General features: G+C 34.9%; 2 protein-coding genes and 1 non-coding gene across 4 annotated transcripts; 1 reads left to right on the forward strand and 2 right to left on the reverse strand.

Annotated features, from left to right (window-relative positions):
• The first annotated feature begins 4,488 nt into the window (after nucleotides 1-4,488).
• Nucleotides 4,489-7,943, forward strand: LOC137941538 (probable nucleolar protein 5-2). 2 transcript variants are annotated; one of them, XM_068786995.1, is made up of 10 exons: nucleotides 4,489-4,633; nucleotides 4,904-5,070; nucleotides 5,226-5,267; nucleotides 5,536-5,715; nucleotides 5,807-5,971; nucleotides 6,080-6,280; nucleotides 6,357-6,653; nucleotides 6,789-6,989; nucleotides 7,070-7,204; nucleotides 7,289-7,943. In XM_068786995.1, the coding sequence occupies exons 2-10, from the start codon at nucleotides 4,993-4,995 to the stop codon at nucleotides 7,736-7,738; spliced, it is 1,749 nt and encodes a 582-aa protein (XP_068643096.1). In that variant the 5' UTR covers nucleotides 4,489-4,633; nucleotides 4,904-4,992; the 3' UTR covers nucleotides 7,739-7,943. The 2 variants fall into 2 exon arrangements, with proteins under 2 accessions (XP_068643096.1, XP_068643095.1); XM_068786994.1 differs by having other exon boundaries at nucleotides 4,966-5,070.
• A 724-nt stretch (nucleotides 7,944-8,667) lies between these two features.
• On the reverse strand, nucleotides 8,668-11,803 carry LOC137942137 (protein disulfide-isomerase SCO2-like). Its single transcript, XM_068787830.1, has 3 exons — nucleotides 11,300-11,803; nucleotides 11,086-11,212; nucleotides 8,668-8,938 (listed from the first exon to the last, which is right to left on the reverse strand). Exons 1-3 carry the CDS (start codon nucleotides 11,684-11,686, stop codon nucleotides 8,865-8,867), a joined length of 588 nt encoding a protein of 195 aa, XP_068643931.1. The 5' UTR covers nucleotides 11,687-11,803; the 3' UTR covers nucleotides 8,668-8,864.
• Nucleotides 11,804-15,288: 3,485 nt separating this feature from the next.
• TRNAM-CAU (transfer RNA methionine (anticodon CAU)) lies at nucleotides 15,289-15,360 on the reverse strand. Its single transcript has one exon. It is a non-coding gene; the product is annotated as a tRNA-Met (tRNA).
• Nucleotides 15,361-15,433: the final 73 nt, after the last annotated feature.

Here is a 15,433-nt window from a genome sequence, read left to right on the forward strand (position 1 = left end):
ACTTGACTTAGCCCCAATATTTTGTTTTTTGCTTCTTCGATGACTAAATTACCTCCCACAATTGTACAATAACAGGAAGTTGATTTTCTGTCAACGTCAAAGTCAGCCTAAACTACATCTACAAATTCCTCGATTTTAGTATGTCCATGGCATTTATATAATAACCCTTGCCCTAGATTTTTGTTTTAGATACCATGGTACTATCTCCAGTGCTATCCAACGAGACTATTGGGGTTTATATATAAATTGACTGATGACACTCACGCAATGAGATATGGCGGGTCTTGTGGTTGTGAAATAAATTAATTTTCCAACCAATATCCCCCAGATTCGGCATGCAATTTATTGTTCGGCTCCATTGGTGTATCAATGGGTTGGCATTCAACATTCCAATTTCTTTTAATGACTGGATTGCATAACTTCTATACTCAAGAAATATTTCAGGAGTCCTAAGTTTGTGTTTGAAATTCTTTATTTAAGTCTCGGTATCACTCCCAGTAATAATAGTATTATTAACATAAATAGTCATAAGAATCATAGTTTTTGCATAATTTTTGTAAATACAAAGCGATCACTTTCACTTAGTGAGAACCCAAAGCAAATAACTACAATAGTAAATTTGTTGCACCAAGTACGAGGGGATTGTTTCAACCTATAAATAACCTTATTAAGCAACATGTTTTCTCCCCCTCAACCACATAACCTAGTGGTTGGCACATATAGACCTCTTCCGGTAGGTCACTATTGAAAAACACATTTTTAACATCCAACTGATATATAACTCATTTAGAATTGGCCACTAAATAAACAAAAACTCAAACAGGATTTATTTTGGCTACCAGAGAAAAAGTCTCATCATAATCAATGCCACAAGAATAAGAATGAGTGTAACCTTTTGCAATTAGTCTAGCTTTATACTTGGCCATGGTATCATCAGGGTTATATTTAAGGATAAACACCCATTTACACCCCACTACCCTTTTAGTTGATGGAAGGGAAGTCAAATCTCAAGTATGGTTGTTATACAAGCCTTGTATCTCTTTATCCATGACAACCTTCCATCTTGGATCAAGTAATGTCTCATTATAGGTATCAACAATGAAGGAAGTTGACATTGCAAGTAAGAATGAAACACAAGGTTCAGATAGGCGGTTTGTGGAAACAAAGTGACCAATGGGCTAAGATGTGGATAGTTGTCTAGCAGCCATGATTTGAGGTTCTTCACGAAGGGCAATTGTTTTGGTGTCATATGGTGGGCCAAAAATAATAGGAAAAAATAAAGGTTAGGACACTCCACATGTGAGTCATTGGTCGAAAGAGAGTAAGTTCTTATGTCAAAGATGACTCTCCATATTTCTGCACTTGGTCATCTAATGTAACAACTAGCCTAGGCATCCTTGTAGAAGGTGTAAAACTTGGAAGAGAACTAGCAAAAAAGTATGGTTGATCTTCAAATAATGTTAAATTAGTAGATACAAGTTCTTTTGAGACTAGGTGAATAACACACATTACATTTTTTATTTTGTTTGTATCCCAAAAAAAATACACTTGATAACCTTGGGATTAAACCTGTTTTGGTGACCCAAATTATGAATAAACATGACACACTCAAATACTCGAGGAGGTAATGGAAAAGCAGACGAATTATGAAATAACTTGGGAATAGTGTAATCTCTTGTAAAACACTAGAAGGTATGCGGTTTATTAAAAAACAAGCAATGAGAACTGTATATGGCTAATAGAACGGAGAGACATTCATGGACAATATAAGTGCATGTGTAACTTTGACAAGATGCATGTTCTTCCTTTCTGAAACACCATTTTGTTGTAGTATATACATAAGAAGATTAATGGATAATGCCTGACATAAATTTTGAAGTTGATAGGAAAAATATTTTTTTGTATTATTAGAGCTAAATATTTGAATTTTCCTTTGAAACTATGTTCAACCATGGCACAAAAAAAGAATTAAAGATAGTAAACACTTCAGATATATCTTGCATCAAAAATAACCAACCCTTGTACGACCATCCACAAAAATCAAAAAATACATAAGACTATGAAATATTCAGGATATTAATTAGTCCCCACACATCTAAATGAATCAAAGAGGGATCGGACAATATATTGTTTTGACCCCAAATATGGCATGAGTTGTTGTAATTTCCTAGCCCTAGGATATCCAAGATGAAGGTGTCATTCATATGCTGATATAGATTTCTTCAATGTAGTTGATGTTGGTCGTAAAGTCTTTGCTTGACAATATAACTCATTTTTCTTACGGCCCCATCCAATCATCTTCCTTGTTTGGTGGTCATGAAAATAAAAAATATGAGAGAAAAATACAAAATAAGAAATTTGAACACCATGAAGACATCATGGAGGTAGAGGCTTCAACTTATCTGAATCCAGTAACTTGAGAGGAGCTACCATCAATGAGAGTGACTAAACTGCACTCATTGGAATAAGATAAGTTTGAAAAAGATGAAGCATTATCTAATATATGGGTTGATGCTCCAAAGTCAATGATCTATTCAGAGGGAGATGGAGAAGCTGAGTTAACATTCCTGTCTAAGTTAGAGTAGTTGCGATGTTAGAAGAGGTAGAGGCCTATTTACTGTGAGAGATCTGATTATTAAGCGAGTGTTGTGATGGCTGGACAAATTGGTTAAGATCTTCCTTACTCATAGTAACCATATCAGACCATGTATCTTCCTTGGAACCAACTTGATTTATTGATGTTGGTTTGCCAAACTTCTCCCAATACTTATCAAAAAAGTGATTTGAATGACCACAATGAATACAAGGTTCTCTATGTCGATTACTCTTCCTCTTCCATGCGCTCCCTCATGATCTCTCCCTCTCCCTTGTTGTCCATTACCTCTCTTAGCTGGGTCCCATAAGTTATTTGATACAAGAGTAAAATTTCATTTTTCAGTTTGTTGGAAGATACAACTTAAGTATTTGATTACAAAATATGTGCTCGCATACTCCCCGGTAACCACGACATAACTAATAAAGTATTTAAACATCCACTTGAAAGACTTTGGTATTTAAGCAATACCAAAGATAGCATAATAACTAAACTTTTGATTATAAGTGCATGAGAAGAACTGTTAGGGTAGTCATTACATAATTGTTTCCGACAATAAAGAGGGAATTGGACTGCATCAAATTTGAAGTTAGGGAGATCTATACTTCCTCCATACATCCAAAATCAAGTAAGAACAATTACTTCTCAGGCGAACATGTGAGCAACAGTTTAACCATCAGCGTTGTTTGTGCGCCTATTCCTTACATAAAACGAAAGATATTATTTTTTGTATTAATCTATGTGATTAACTATGAGTAGGAAATTAAAATGGTTAATGAAGGGATAAATTAGATGGTAATTTTTAAATAGGGCCCTCTTGGATGTCATTTTTTAATATATAAGTGAAGTGTTTTCATTTATAACCAAAATTAAAATACAAACCTCTCAAACTAAATAGAAAATATTAAGTCGAGGGTTTTTATTTTAAAATTATTAGTTATTTTATAATTTATAAATAAAAATATTATATTTCAAAAATGGACACGACAACAATAAAAAGAGTTGGAAGGTTTAGTATTTAGGGTTTAAGGTTTAGGGAGAGGGCCTCTCCATCCTATACTTCCATTTCCTCATACTTCCTTATCACTCATAATATTATCACTTCATCTAATATTTAATAGATATTTACCTAATAACTAATAGGAAGCCAAATCTATCCACTAATTTTTAGTATAAAACTATATTAATTTTTTTATATTAATAAATAACAATTAATATATTTAAAATAGAATATATTTTCATAATAATTTTAAAATTAAATTAAAAATCACACTTAAAGTATAAATATGAAATAAATTAACAAACTAAGATTAATGATTTACGGGTGATTAAAAAAATCAAACAGTAAATAATGAATAAATAAAAAGTTAACACTAAAAGTTGATATTTTTCATAATCAAATAAAGATAATAAAACTTTAACAAAATATAGGAAGTAATAATAAATAAAATATTAGAAAAATAAATAATTAACGAATTGAATTAATTTAGGAATTAAATACATGATAAAAATATTTAAAAATAAATAAGCAGAATTTGAAATTTATATTTTAAATATAAATAAGAAAGCATAAAGGAAATAATATTACTTTACAATGAATAGGAAATAATAAGAAATAATAAATAATAATAAATGTTGGAAACAATAACTTTTTAATTAATTAACAAACTGGACTTAAATAAATAAATAGAACTATTTCGGGAAGTAAATAAATAATAAATAATACTGAAAGTAAAAAATATCTTAATGATAAAACTTAACTAAAATAAAATAAAAATAAAAAATATTTTAAGTATAAATAATAAATCTCAAATAGATTCTGAAAGACGTGTAATTTAGAAAACTAAAAAGAGTTGAGTCCTAAGCGGCGGGAGGCTTGTCTGAGTCTTCTCTTGCCTACTGTCTCCCGCTTTCTTCGAACTAAACCCTAAAACCCTCCGCCCAACCTATTTCTGCGCCGCCGTTGTCGAGCCAGATTTTGTCACTAGTCTTCCTCAGGCATTCTGCTGTCCTCAAAAATCAATCTTTTACTCTTCTGGGGTAAGGACTGAAATCATGTTATTAGGTTATTGTTTATGTTCTTCCCATGATGGAAGGAAGGCAGAGGACTGGGAAGTATGGAACTGTGCCAACATCGTATCATCTGTCGTGATCATTCTCGCTTTATATTTTTTTAAACTTCTTCTTCAGTAGGTGAACTTTATGTTAGTTAGGCGAGGATTTGGCTGTCTTCGTAGGACACTTATAATTATACAAAACTTTCCGTTATGTGATCAATTTTCATGTTGTTATCTTCTTCGTTTTTGTTAGTGCATACGTTTGGAATTGTGTCTCGAGACTATTCTCTTAAGTGTTCCTCATCGGCTGTTCAGGGGCGTGCCTAGGACGAGGCTCAAAGGATGTTGATTCTGTTCGAGACTCCTGCGGGTTTTGCCCTTTTCAAAGTATTAGATGAAGGGAAGCTTTCCAAAATAGAGGTACGCTGTCTTCTATCTTTTCACTTCTCTGATTTTGAGTGCTTATTGAAGAATTTGGATTGATTCATGGGTAAGTTGGCTTTAATGCTTTCCTTCAAACATAAAAAAAAAAAAAAAAAATGTGTTTCAACATTTTCTTCGCGTTTGACATGCAGGACTTGTGGCAGGATTTTACTACCTCTGAATCGGCAAGAAAGGTAGCATATTAATTCCTGTACTACACTTTATTGTCCTTGAATTTGCTCTAGTTTTTTTAGTTCATTTTGTTGCATGGTTTACATTATTTTCCCATAAAAAAGTTTAAAGGCTGAATTTTAACCCCCAGATGTTTCTTCTTTACTTTAAAATGTGTAGAACATTTTCGTGTTCTACATCTGCTGTTAACATATAATCCACTTTATGTTGATCTTGTCTTCGTCTGACATTATATTGTTTACCTTTGTCTTTATTTCGGTCCATTATCAGGTTGTGAAGCTGAAAGCCTTTACCAAGTTTGAGAATACTTCTGAAGCTTTATCAGCAGCAACCTTGCTGATAGAAGGCAAGCCTAGTAAGGGCCTGCGGAAGTTTCTACGTGCTCATTGTGAGGGAGAAACATTAGCAGTGGCAGATTCAAAACTCGGAAATGCAATTAAAGAAAAATTGGTATGTCAACCTATTTTGAAATGCTATATAGCCTTCTTTGCTTTTTTACTGATGCTCAAGGTTTATACATTCACCCGCCATTTTATTCCAGCAAATTGAATGCCTTCACAACAATGCTGTGATGGAGCTGATGAGAGGAGTCAGAAGTCAGTTGACAGAACTCATTACTGGATTAGGTGCGCAAGATTTGGCTCCAATGAGTTTGGGTTTGTCTCATAGCTTATCTAGATATAAGCTCAAGTTTAGCCCAGATAAGGTGAGTTCATGTTTCTGTTGTACTTGATAGGCTTTTTTATATCTTTGGCCACTCTGGCTTCTATAGCAATGTGTAGAAAGGTGTAATTCAATCATTTGGTACATTTAGGTGGATACAATGATCATTCAGGCCATTGGCTTGTTAGATGATCTGGACAAGGAGCTAAATACATATGCAATGAGGGTGCGGGAATGGTATGGCTGGCACTTTCCGGAGCTTACAAAGATTATACCGGATAACATCCAGTATGCAAAGACTGTGAAGCTCATGGGCAATCGTGTTAATTCTGTGGATCTTGATTTTTCTGAGGTAAAGAGTTGATTTCCTCAAATTCATCATGACAATGAAATTCTTTGGGGCCATTCCATAATTTTCTGTTCCACAGATATTGCCTGAAGAAGTTGAGGCAGAGCTAAAAGAGACAGCAGTTATTTCCATGGGAACTGAAGTGAATGACCTGGACTTGGCAAATATTAGAGCCCTTTGTGACCAAGTATTGGCCCTTTCTGAATATAGAGCTCAACTCTATGACTACCTTAAAAGCAGAATGAACACTATTGCACCAAATCTGACTGCCCTTGTTGGAGAGTTAGTTGGAGCTCGCTTGATTGCTCATGGTGGTAGCTTGTTGAATCTCGCTAAACAACCTGGTAGTACTGTTCAGATTCTTGGTGCGGAGAAGGTATACTTTTGTATTATTGCACCAAAGACGTGCTATAATTTCAGTATCACATGATGAGCTAGAACAATTAAAAATTCTTCATGTTGTGGCAGTTTTGAGGGAGTGTCATAGTCTCGATTGCTGTTGCTTTGACAGGCCTTGTTCCGAGCTTTGAAGACAAAACATGCCACTCCCAAATATGGGCTTATCTTCCATGCATCCCTGATTGGTCAGGCTGCCCCAAAACTGAAAGGGAAAATTTCTCGTTCTCTTGCTGCCAAGACTGCATTAGCAATCCGATATGATGCTCTAGGTGACAACCAGGATAATACTATGGGACTGGAAAATCGAGCAAAGGTAAGCTGTTTAATCAGGGCTATCCATGTTTAGCTAATATGGCCTTCTTCAAAATATGCATAATCAAGCATGCTGTGCAGCTTGAAGCCAGATTGAGGAATCTTGAGGGGAGAGAACTTGGCCGTTCTGCTGGCTCAGTGAAGGGAAAACCCAAGATTGAGGTTTATGATAAAGACAGGAAGAAGGGTGCTGGAGCACTGATCACTCCTGCTAAGGTAAGTTTTACCATCTAGTACTCAGATATTTCTTCTGGATAACTCCACTATATGAATTAACATCTTGCTGGCTGTTTTTGCTAGACATATAACCCTGCAGCAGATTCAATCCTTGGGCAGACCACTGAACCTGTTGTGAAGAAACCTATTGACAAACAAGATGAGACTTTACCAAAGAAGAGAAAACACAAAGAAACAGAAACAGAACAGGCAAATAAGGTAGATGAAGAAACTAAGGACAAAAAGAAGCAGAAGAAGAAGGATAAGAAGGCTGAGGTTGAGGGTAGTGAAGTACAGGAGCCAGAGGAAGAAGTTAAAAAAGAAAAAAAGAAGAAGAAGAAGAAGCAGGCTGAGGCCGAGAGCAATGAATTGCAGGAGCAGGGGGATGTTGGGGAGGATTTTAAAGAAAAGAAGAAGAAAAAGAGAAAGACTGCAGAAGTAGAAGACAACGGTGTGGCACAGGGGCTGGAACATGATGAATCCAAGAGCAAGAAAGAGAAAAAGGAGAAAAAAAAAGAAAAGAAGAGGGAGTGACACAAATATCACTTGGAATTTTCTCCTGTGGCTGGACTGCCATGATTTTTGCTTTTTTGGGTGCTGGAGCAGTAACTTCTGTAAAATTGTTTTTGTTACTTATAGTCTCTTGTTAGACTGACACTCATCTATTGATCTTTGTGATTGTCATTGTTGCAAGTTTTGGTTCTGGAATCAGCTAGAAGGCAAGAATACGAGTACTAATTATGTTACCTCTGCGAGTATATATAAAGAAAATTTTCAAGCTTGTTTCTTTGGTTTCTTTTATGAGTTGAGAGAAGGGGAAAATATGTTTTCTACCGAAGATGTTTGGCCTGGTGTCTTCAGGTGATGGTTTTGGTCAACTCTTTGTAGGTGTCTGATCATTAATCGCAAAAAAGGACAACCTCAAGGGGAAAGTAGGAGAAGCAAAATGGGACAAAAGGTTGGAAGAGAGAAGGGTGAGGAGGGAAAAACAGAAAAGAAAGAGGTGGTGGAGTCAGGGGAAAGAGAAATAAACAGGGATGGGGGACACAAGTGAAAAAGAGCGGAAAGGGAAATTGGGTAAAGCAGCAGTTCCAGTTACAGAGAGAAAACTCGTCATCCACCGGCCACCCCGGGAGTCATTTAGATTTTCTAAAGCTTCAGGTTTCAAAAGAAATCCGATCTTTTGATTGAGTTCAACAGTGGTGGGCAAACAACGCTGGTTACAATATGCAATTTCTATTTCAAATTTTATAATAAATTTAAGACCTATTTGTTTATACGAAAAATACATTTAAGTATAACATGTAATTTTATACATAATATATATTATTAAACTTATTTTCATTAAAAAAGGGTAAGGGAGAGGGAGAGCTTTAGTCTCCCATCAACTTAAGTTCAGATGGAGAGCTTTACTCTCATTCCTTAGCCCTCTTTTTTCACAGGGAGAGAGAAGTTGAGGAAAATTTTATTACTATTTTTCGTCCTTTTTTTCATTGGACAGGGAAAACAATACAAGTTGGAAAGCATAGATACCTCATTCAAAATTTTACATATTTTTACGTAAAAAATGCAGAACATTGCAGCAAAATAAATTATTGTAAAAAACAGAAAAGATAATAATAATGGGGAAATCTTTACCAAGCAGCTACTTTTAATTTAGTCAGAGTGGCTTCCCATTGTCTAGATCCTCCATTACTTCAATGTCGTTCCGTGTAGTTATCTTCTGAACATACCCTGCATGAACAAGACGAATTGTGCTTTAGAAGACAAGAACAAAGATACCAATCACTTCTCCTATTATATATGAATGGTCTACTTGGTTTGAAAATGGACTTCCATGGTACCCAGAAATCTCGGAAAATAAAGGCCAGAACAACATCATAAAAGTTTAATACTCGAAACAATCACATTCTCACTAACTTCTGAAGGAAAAACTTTTACTCCTTAACGAAGAACAGAACCATCAGCATTAAACACACTCCACAAAATTGATTAATGCCACCCCTAGCATCAAGCTCAGGCCATTTGGTCTAGTAGTATTCTGTTTACATTAGGTGTGTCAGGTCACGAGTTCGAATCGTGCCACACCCCTCTCAAAAAAAAAAAAAAAAAACAATGTACGGTGACAATTTAGTAATTGGATTGGTTTACAAGGAAAGAGTGTTTGCATGGAAGACCATACAAAGAACTAAATGGTCAACCTTGCACGAGTAACTACCAGAATTCGGAAGACTACATGTCATATATATCATTTTAAAGAAGACCCTTTTAAAAGTGGCATTCATATCTATTGACCAAATAAGGGACCTACTACAAAAGAGAATACAAATGCAACAAACTACTATGAATCGGAGTTATAATTCAAGAACAATTTTGCTCCTATATAAATTACCTTGGGCCTATTTAGAAAAAATGCAGGTAAAAGGCCATGAAGAGTTAATGATTGTAGTTTGGGATGGCACATCCAGTTTCAACATACAACCACAACTATCAATCTTTCATCATACAACTTATCACAATGTTTTAAATTGTGAAGCTGAAGTGTCTCCATCCTTTTCTGCATCAGGGGCTGAGTACCCTTAAAATCATGGGGTACCAAGTGGAAGTGGGTGAAGGCTCAGTTATAAAATGAAAATTTTGATACCTTGCAACAAAGACAAGCACATAATTGTGTGTGATATACGACTTCTAATATCTTTTCTTAATAACGTATCAAATTTGAACCTAATTTAATTATGATAAAAAGGTACAGCTTATTTTTTATTCTAAACCTGTCATTAGCTGATATGCAAACTTTGCAACTTCACCAATCTCAGAAACCAAATTTGTTGAGCGTTAGAAGCACAAATGTGGTTCATGACTGTTTCTAATCTTGTGGACAGGTGTAGCAGAGTATCCTCAACACACTTTTCTGTGAAACACCTTAATGCAGGTTCTTGAGTCAGTTTTGGTAAGGGACTCTGGAATTCTTATCAATATATGGATGGAAAGTCCACCTTTGTGGAGAGCCAAGTATCCCCTCAACATGGGAAATACCTACTCCAGTTAATTGCCAGTTTATTGTCCTGTGTAACGTAAACAACTTTGATGGTTAAATTCCTTACTTCTCCTCCAATGACCGTTAACTTCAAATGTGTTTGCTGAATTGCATCTCAGTTGCTAACCCCTTGCAGGCATTAGATGCCAAGGTCGAGTCAGAACATTGTGTATTTTCATTTTAAACATTCTATGCTCAAAGTTTGGACTTTTAAAGTACTCTACTCATCAAATTCAGTGTTACAGAATAATAATGAATACTGGACCGCTGCAAGAAATGAAATACCAATTATAATAGTGGGGAAATTTTAGAAATATGATATTGTCAGCAGATACAGCTATTGTGATTTTCAGAATGGTTAAAAATATTCCAAATCAGTATACAGTTATTGCGTTCTCAGTAGCCATTTCCAATGAATGCATTACTGGTAGAATATAGAAATGCAGTGTGTGATGTGTGAGGTCAGCATTTGTGGTGTAAGGCGCTTTGAGAGAAATTGCCATGGATGATCTCTTTCTTTTCTTTTTCTTTAAAAAGGAAAAAGAAAGACATCTTCAAGTCATCAAATTATCTTAGATGATAACATCTAGACGAGGAGCAAAACCAATCTTTGATCCCAAAGGATTTGAGTGCTAAGAATATCAAACCATACAATAAAATTCAATTTTATGCAAACTCATTCACACTTTCTAAAGGAAAACCCATTTTATCTTACTTATTTTATTTCACATGTCATTAATAGCTACTTGCGGAAGCTATCAACATTAATGAGTACCCAAGAGCTGATAACAGAATCTACCACATTCTACATTCAAAGAACCACAGAAGGGGATTGGAATCCTACCAATGCCAAGACAGGGGATGCACTTGCAGATAGTCTCCTTCCCTCTTTTGCTATAATAGCTTACGTAGCCAGTTCCCTGACAGCTCCGACATTTTCCTGTCCACTCGTAAACCACCGCCTTACAATCCTAAAGTTTCAGCAAAACTCATTTAATCACAAAGAAGCGGATGAAATGCAACTCAACCCACTGCAAAGCTGGATGAAAGAGACTCACCTCAATTTGGGGGTCACAACGCAGGCGTCTATCAATCTCCTCCGGCGAGACGGGTGAAGAGTCTGGATAAGTCATGGGCAGAGGCAAAGCATCCTCATCATCAGCAAGATAGCTCTCTCTGTCACGCGACCACCGCTTTTCTCTAGCTCTTGGACGCGTGCTTCCCATCCGCCGAGATGGGTCGAACCCACTTGCCTCCGGGTCGGGTGGCCTCCGAATCGCATCAGCTGAGCTCGCGGGCTGGAACCATCGCGAAGAAGAAGAGGAAGAAGACGAAGAAGAAGAAGAAGATGCGGGTCGGAGGGGAAGGTCGGCGGCCTGGCACCGAAGAGAAACAAGCGAGGGTTTGATAGGTAAGACGAAGAGACTAGGGTTTGTCAACAACATTTGAGGAGAGACTCTCAGTGACTTCGAACAGAACACATTTTGCCTCCGCTAAGAAGAAGAGTCAGTTCCGGCGCGGAGGATATGGGATGTTGGGGGGGTTGGTTTTCTGGGTTCGAAACTGAAATGCGGTTTGCAAAGAAAACTGTCGACTTGTTTTCTCCTCTTCCATCTTTTAATGTCCTCTTACCACCAGGAGGGAAAGCAAAAGTGAATTCGAATTCGTTTACCCAAATGGTTAATACGCGTCCACGAGGGAGAGTGAAAATAAATAAACTATAGCAGATCGAATACGAAAAATTACTTGGTGTGGAACATTATCTTAGCTATCTTATCAATGACTATACCGCTGAGATAGCCATTTCCCGTTTGGTACTAAATGGTTGTTTTTTTTAAGTTACATTTATCGGAGTATTTTATGAATAAACTAATTTTTGTGTTTCTATTATATTTTTCATTGTGCACAGTAATACAAAAAATATTTTCCATACTATTTTATTTAACACATTAATATAAAAAAAATAATTCACTTTCACTATCCGAAGTTCATTCACATTTATCTTCACTTCCAACCAAAATAACCCAAAATATGTTAGTGTGCACTTTAAGTGGTGAGTGAAAGTGAAATTGAAATTAGTGAATTCACTTTCACGCACCCCCTCACCCTCTATCTCACTCTTGTTCTACTCATTATGCCTTTTTACTCTTGCATTTAGATATTATAAACCTAAGGCTCTTTGGTTTAGTGGTATTTTGTTTACATTAGGTGTGTCAGGTCGCGACTTCGTGGCACGCCCCTTTAAAAAAAATGTTAGTTTAAGTATTTTATTTTATACATTTAATTAAATAAAAAATATTTAATTCTTAATTAATTATAATTAAATAAATTTAAAATTATCTTAGTTTATTAAAATAATAGTTAAATAAAATTATCTTATGAAAAATAAATCAATCATAGTAATTTTATATAGTAAAATACCCTTTTTTATTTATATAAATTCAAAAGTTTAATATTATATTTGGTTTCTAATTTAAGAGTGAGAATTCAGATTTCACAAAAGTAACAATTTGATCAAGTAATTGGATATTATAAAATTAATTATTTATTTAATCAATTTTGTTATATATTTAATTAAATATATAATTAATTTATTTTTAAAAGTTATTTGTTAATTTTAAAAAAATTAGAATTTATTTTAGTTTATCTAAAAAATCTAAAATACAAGTCAAATATATTAAATTATTTTTATATAATAAAATACACTTATTTCTTTATATAAATTCCTTATTTTTAATATTATATTTTAATGACTATTTTAAGAGTGAGAATTTAGATATTGTAAAAGAAATAGGTAAACATTTGAATATTATAAAAGTAAAGATTTTTTTTATTTTTATTTTTTATTTAATTAGTTAGTCTTAATTTAATTATTTTATTTTTATTATTTAAAAACAAGTTAAAATATATTTTAGTCTAGTTAATACCGATATCTAATAAAATTATTTTTTTATAATAAAATACCCTCTTTTTTATTTACATAAATCTATGATTTTTAATATTATATTTAATTAATATTTTAAGAATGAGAATTTAGATATAAAAAAGTAACAATTTGATTAAGCATTTGTATATTATGAAAGTTACAGTTGTTTAAGTATTTTATTTAAATATATATATATATATATTAAATATATTTTTAATTATTTATCAATTCACACAACATAAAATTTGTCTTAGGTTATTAATAAAAAAATTAATAAAAATTATCTTATAAAAGTTAAAATCAATTAGACTATTTTATTAATAAATTTCTGATATGTTTTCCATTATACTTTTCACTATACACTAACACAAAAACCTGTAATTTATTTTCACTTTCACTTTCACTAAGTAATTCATTTAAAAGTGCCCCCTCGCTTTCCATTTCACTTTCCCTTCAAAAGTGCACTAATCCCCCTAAAAGTCGGCCAACGGCGTGAGTATAAAGAACACGAGGAAAGCATGTGGTTTTAAAAAATGTAACCGAATCAAATTACTGGAATTTATCAAATTTACTACCTATTGATGTTTATTGAACCATTTTCAAAGACCTTGACAGGGTAAGAAAGAAGAAGATGAGTAAGGGTGACTTTCGAACTCGAGCTTGGTTCGAGCCCAGCCTTGAGCTTAAAATTGTTATCGAGTTTGAACCCAATAATTTTAACCGTATTCGAGCTTCAATATTTATTTAAAACTTTAAAAAAAATACATGTTTCGAGTTCGAGCTCCAACATATATTTAAAACTTTTCAAAAAATATATGTTAAGTAAATTATATATAAAATTATGCATACATTTTACATAAATTTGGGCATGACCTCTACTTAAAATTAGGCACAAGGATGACAACGAATTGAACTGAGCCCGAACCTTCTTATGTTCGAGTCGAGTTTGATTACAATATTTCAAACTCGAGCTCGAGCCAACCCTAGCCTCAAGTCTAATAATTTTAACTGAGTTCAAACTTGAGCTCTAGCTGAGTTCGAATTTAACATACATTTAATACTCTACGTAAAATATATATATCAAATAAATTATATATAAAATTATACATATATTTTATAAAAAGAATGATCCAAGAGATTTAGGATCGAATATCAATAATTGATTATAACGCACTAATATTAATAATTTTTAATTTAAATATTATTTAACTTATTTTATAATTTTTAAATTTGGCGATAAATTTTCATCGGCACGGCAAATTTATAATGCTTCGGAAAGTGAGCATTTTAATCATGCACCAGACTCTCGCTCAATTCTCTTCTTAATCGTTTTTTTTTGTTTTTTTTCCTGTTCTGAAATCGCAGAGTTGATTCGGATCAATCAGTCGAAGCATTCTTTTTTTGTTTGTCTGGATACAGACAGTCGTTAGATTCCGAAACTGTCCCTTGCCCCGCTCTTCTGTTCGCCGCGGTGAACGACTTTGTCCGTCGAGGGCTGGGAGAAATAGTAGGCCGTGTACACTGGTGGGAGTTTACGAGTACCGAGAGAAGGACAGTCTGACAATGCGTAAGGAGCACGAAGACCAGGAAAAAAGCAACACACTCCACGCACCGTGAGTGGGAAGAGAGTCAGAAAATTCAGACTCCTACTAGTGGGTGAAGCGGAGGAAGAATATGAAGTATTAACAGACTTCACTTCCTGAGTTTTCTCCTTCGGTAGCAGGAATAGTAAGGGAGGAGTTGTTTCCAGGTTCCGTTCGGTGGACAAAAAACCTGGCATTTCAGGGTCGGCAGAGGCGAAGGGGGAAAAAATCGAGCGGCGGCGACGGAAAGGCTGAAAGCGGCCGGCGAGGCAGTTGTCGACGTCGACACAGGCGGCCACAGGAGCGGACGGGAGGAGCTCGGCGGTGACAAGGGGAGGAAGAATTTTTCCCCCCCCTGCTCCGCGGTCCCGACTCCCCCCAATCACTCGCCTCTCGCAACCGAACCTGATTCGGTCGAACTCTTACCGAATCTCGAATTCGACTCGAGAGTCAAGTATACCGAACCGGAAAAAAAAACAACACGGAGTGTACAGAAATCCGAAGAATCAGAGAAATTAAAAAAGAAAAAATTACACGTTATCAGAGCCAGGTTTCGATCCTGGGACCTGTGGGTTATGGGCCCACCACGCTTCCGCTGCGCCACTCTGATTGTTATTTCTTTGTTGTCCAATATTGGATTTTAGTTTTTATATTTTCTTCTCTAGCCAGTAATTGCCTTTTCA

This window comes from Aristolochia californica, unplaced genomic scaffold, assembly GCF_029961685.1.
Source record: "Aristolochia californica isolate CCGP_79_NKW_82.1479 unplaced genomic scaffold, dmAriCali1.0.hap1 SCAF_9, whole genome shotgun sequence".
Lineage (NCBI taxonomy): Eukaryota > Viridiplantae > Streptophyta > Magnoliopsida > Piperales > Aristolochiaceae > Aristolochia > Aristolochia californica.

What these genes read in the sequence shown, in the direction of transcription:
- LOC137941538 (XM_068786995.1), top strand. Translation starts at nt 4,993, where the DNA reads ATGTTGATTCTGTTCGAGACTCCTGCGGGTTTTGCCCTTTTCAAAGTA. An exon ending in CCTCTGAATCGGCAAGAAAG is followed by an intron (nt 5,268 to 5,535) that starts GTAGCATATTAA and finishes GTCCATTATCAG; the next exon opens with GTTGTGAAGCTGAAAGCCTT. An exon ending in TGGATCTTGATTTTTCTGAG is followed by an intron (nt 6,281 to 6,356) that starts GTAAAGAGTTGA and finishes TCTGTTCCACAG; the next exon opens with ATATTGCCTGAAGAAGTTGA.
- LOC137942137 (XM_068787830.1), bottom strand. Translation starts at nt 11,686, where the DNA reads ATGTTGTTGACAAACCCTAGTCTCTTCGTCTTACCTATCAAACCCTCG. An exon ending in GTTGTGACCCCCAAATTGAG is followed by an intron (nt 11,213 to 11,299) that starts GTGAGTCTCTTT and finishes CTGAAACTTTAG; the next exon opens with GATTGTAAGGCGGTGGTTTA. An exon ending in CATCCCCTGTCTTGGCATTG is followed by an intron (nt 8,939 to 11,085) that starts GTAGGATTCCAA and finishes TTGTTCATGCAG; the next exon opens with GGTATGTTCAGAAGATAACT.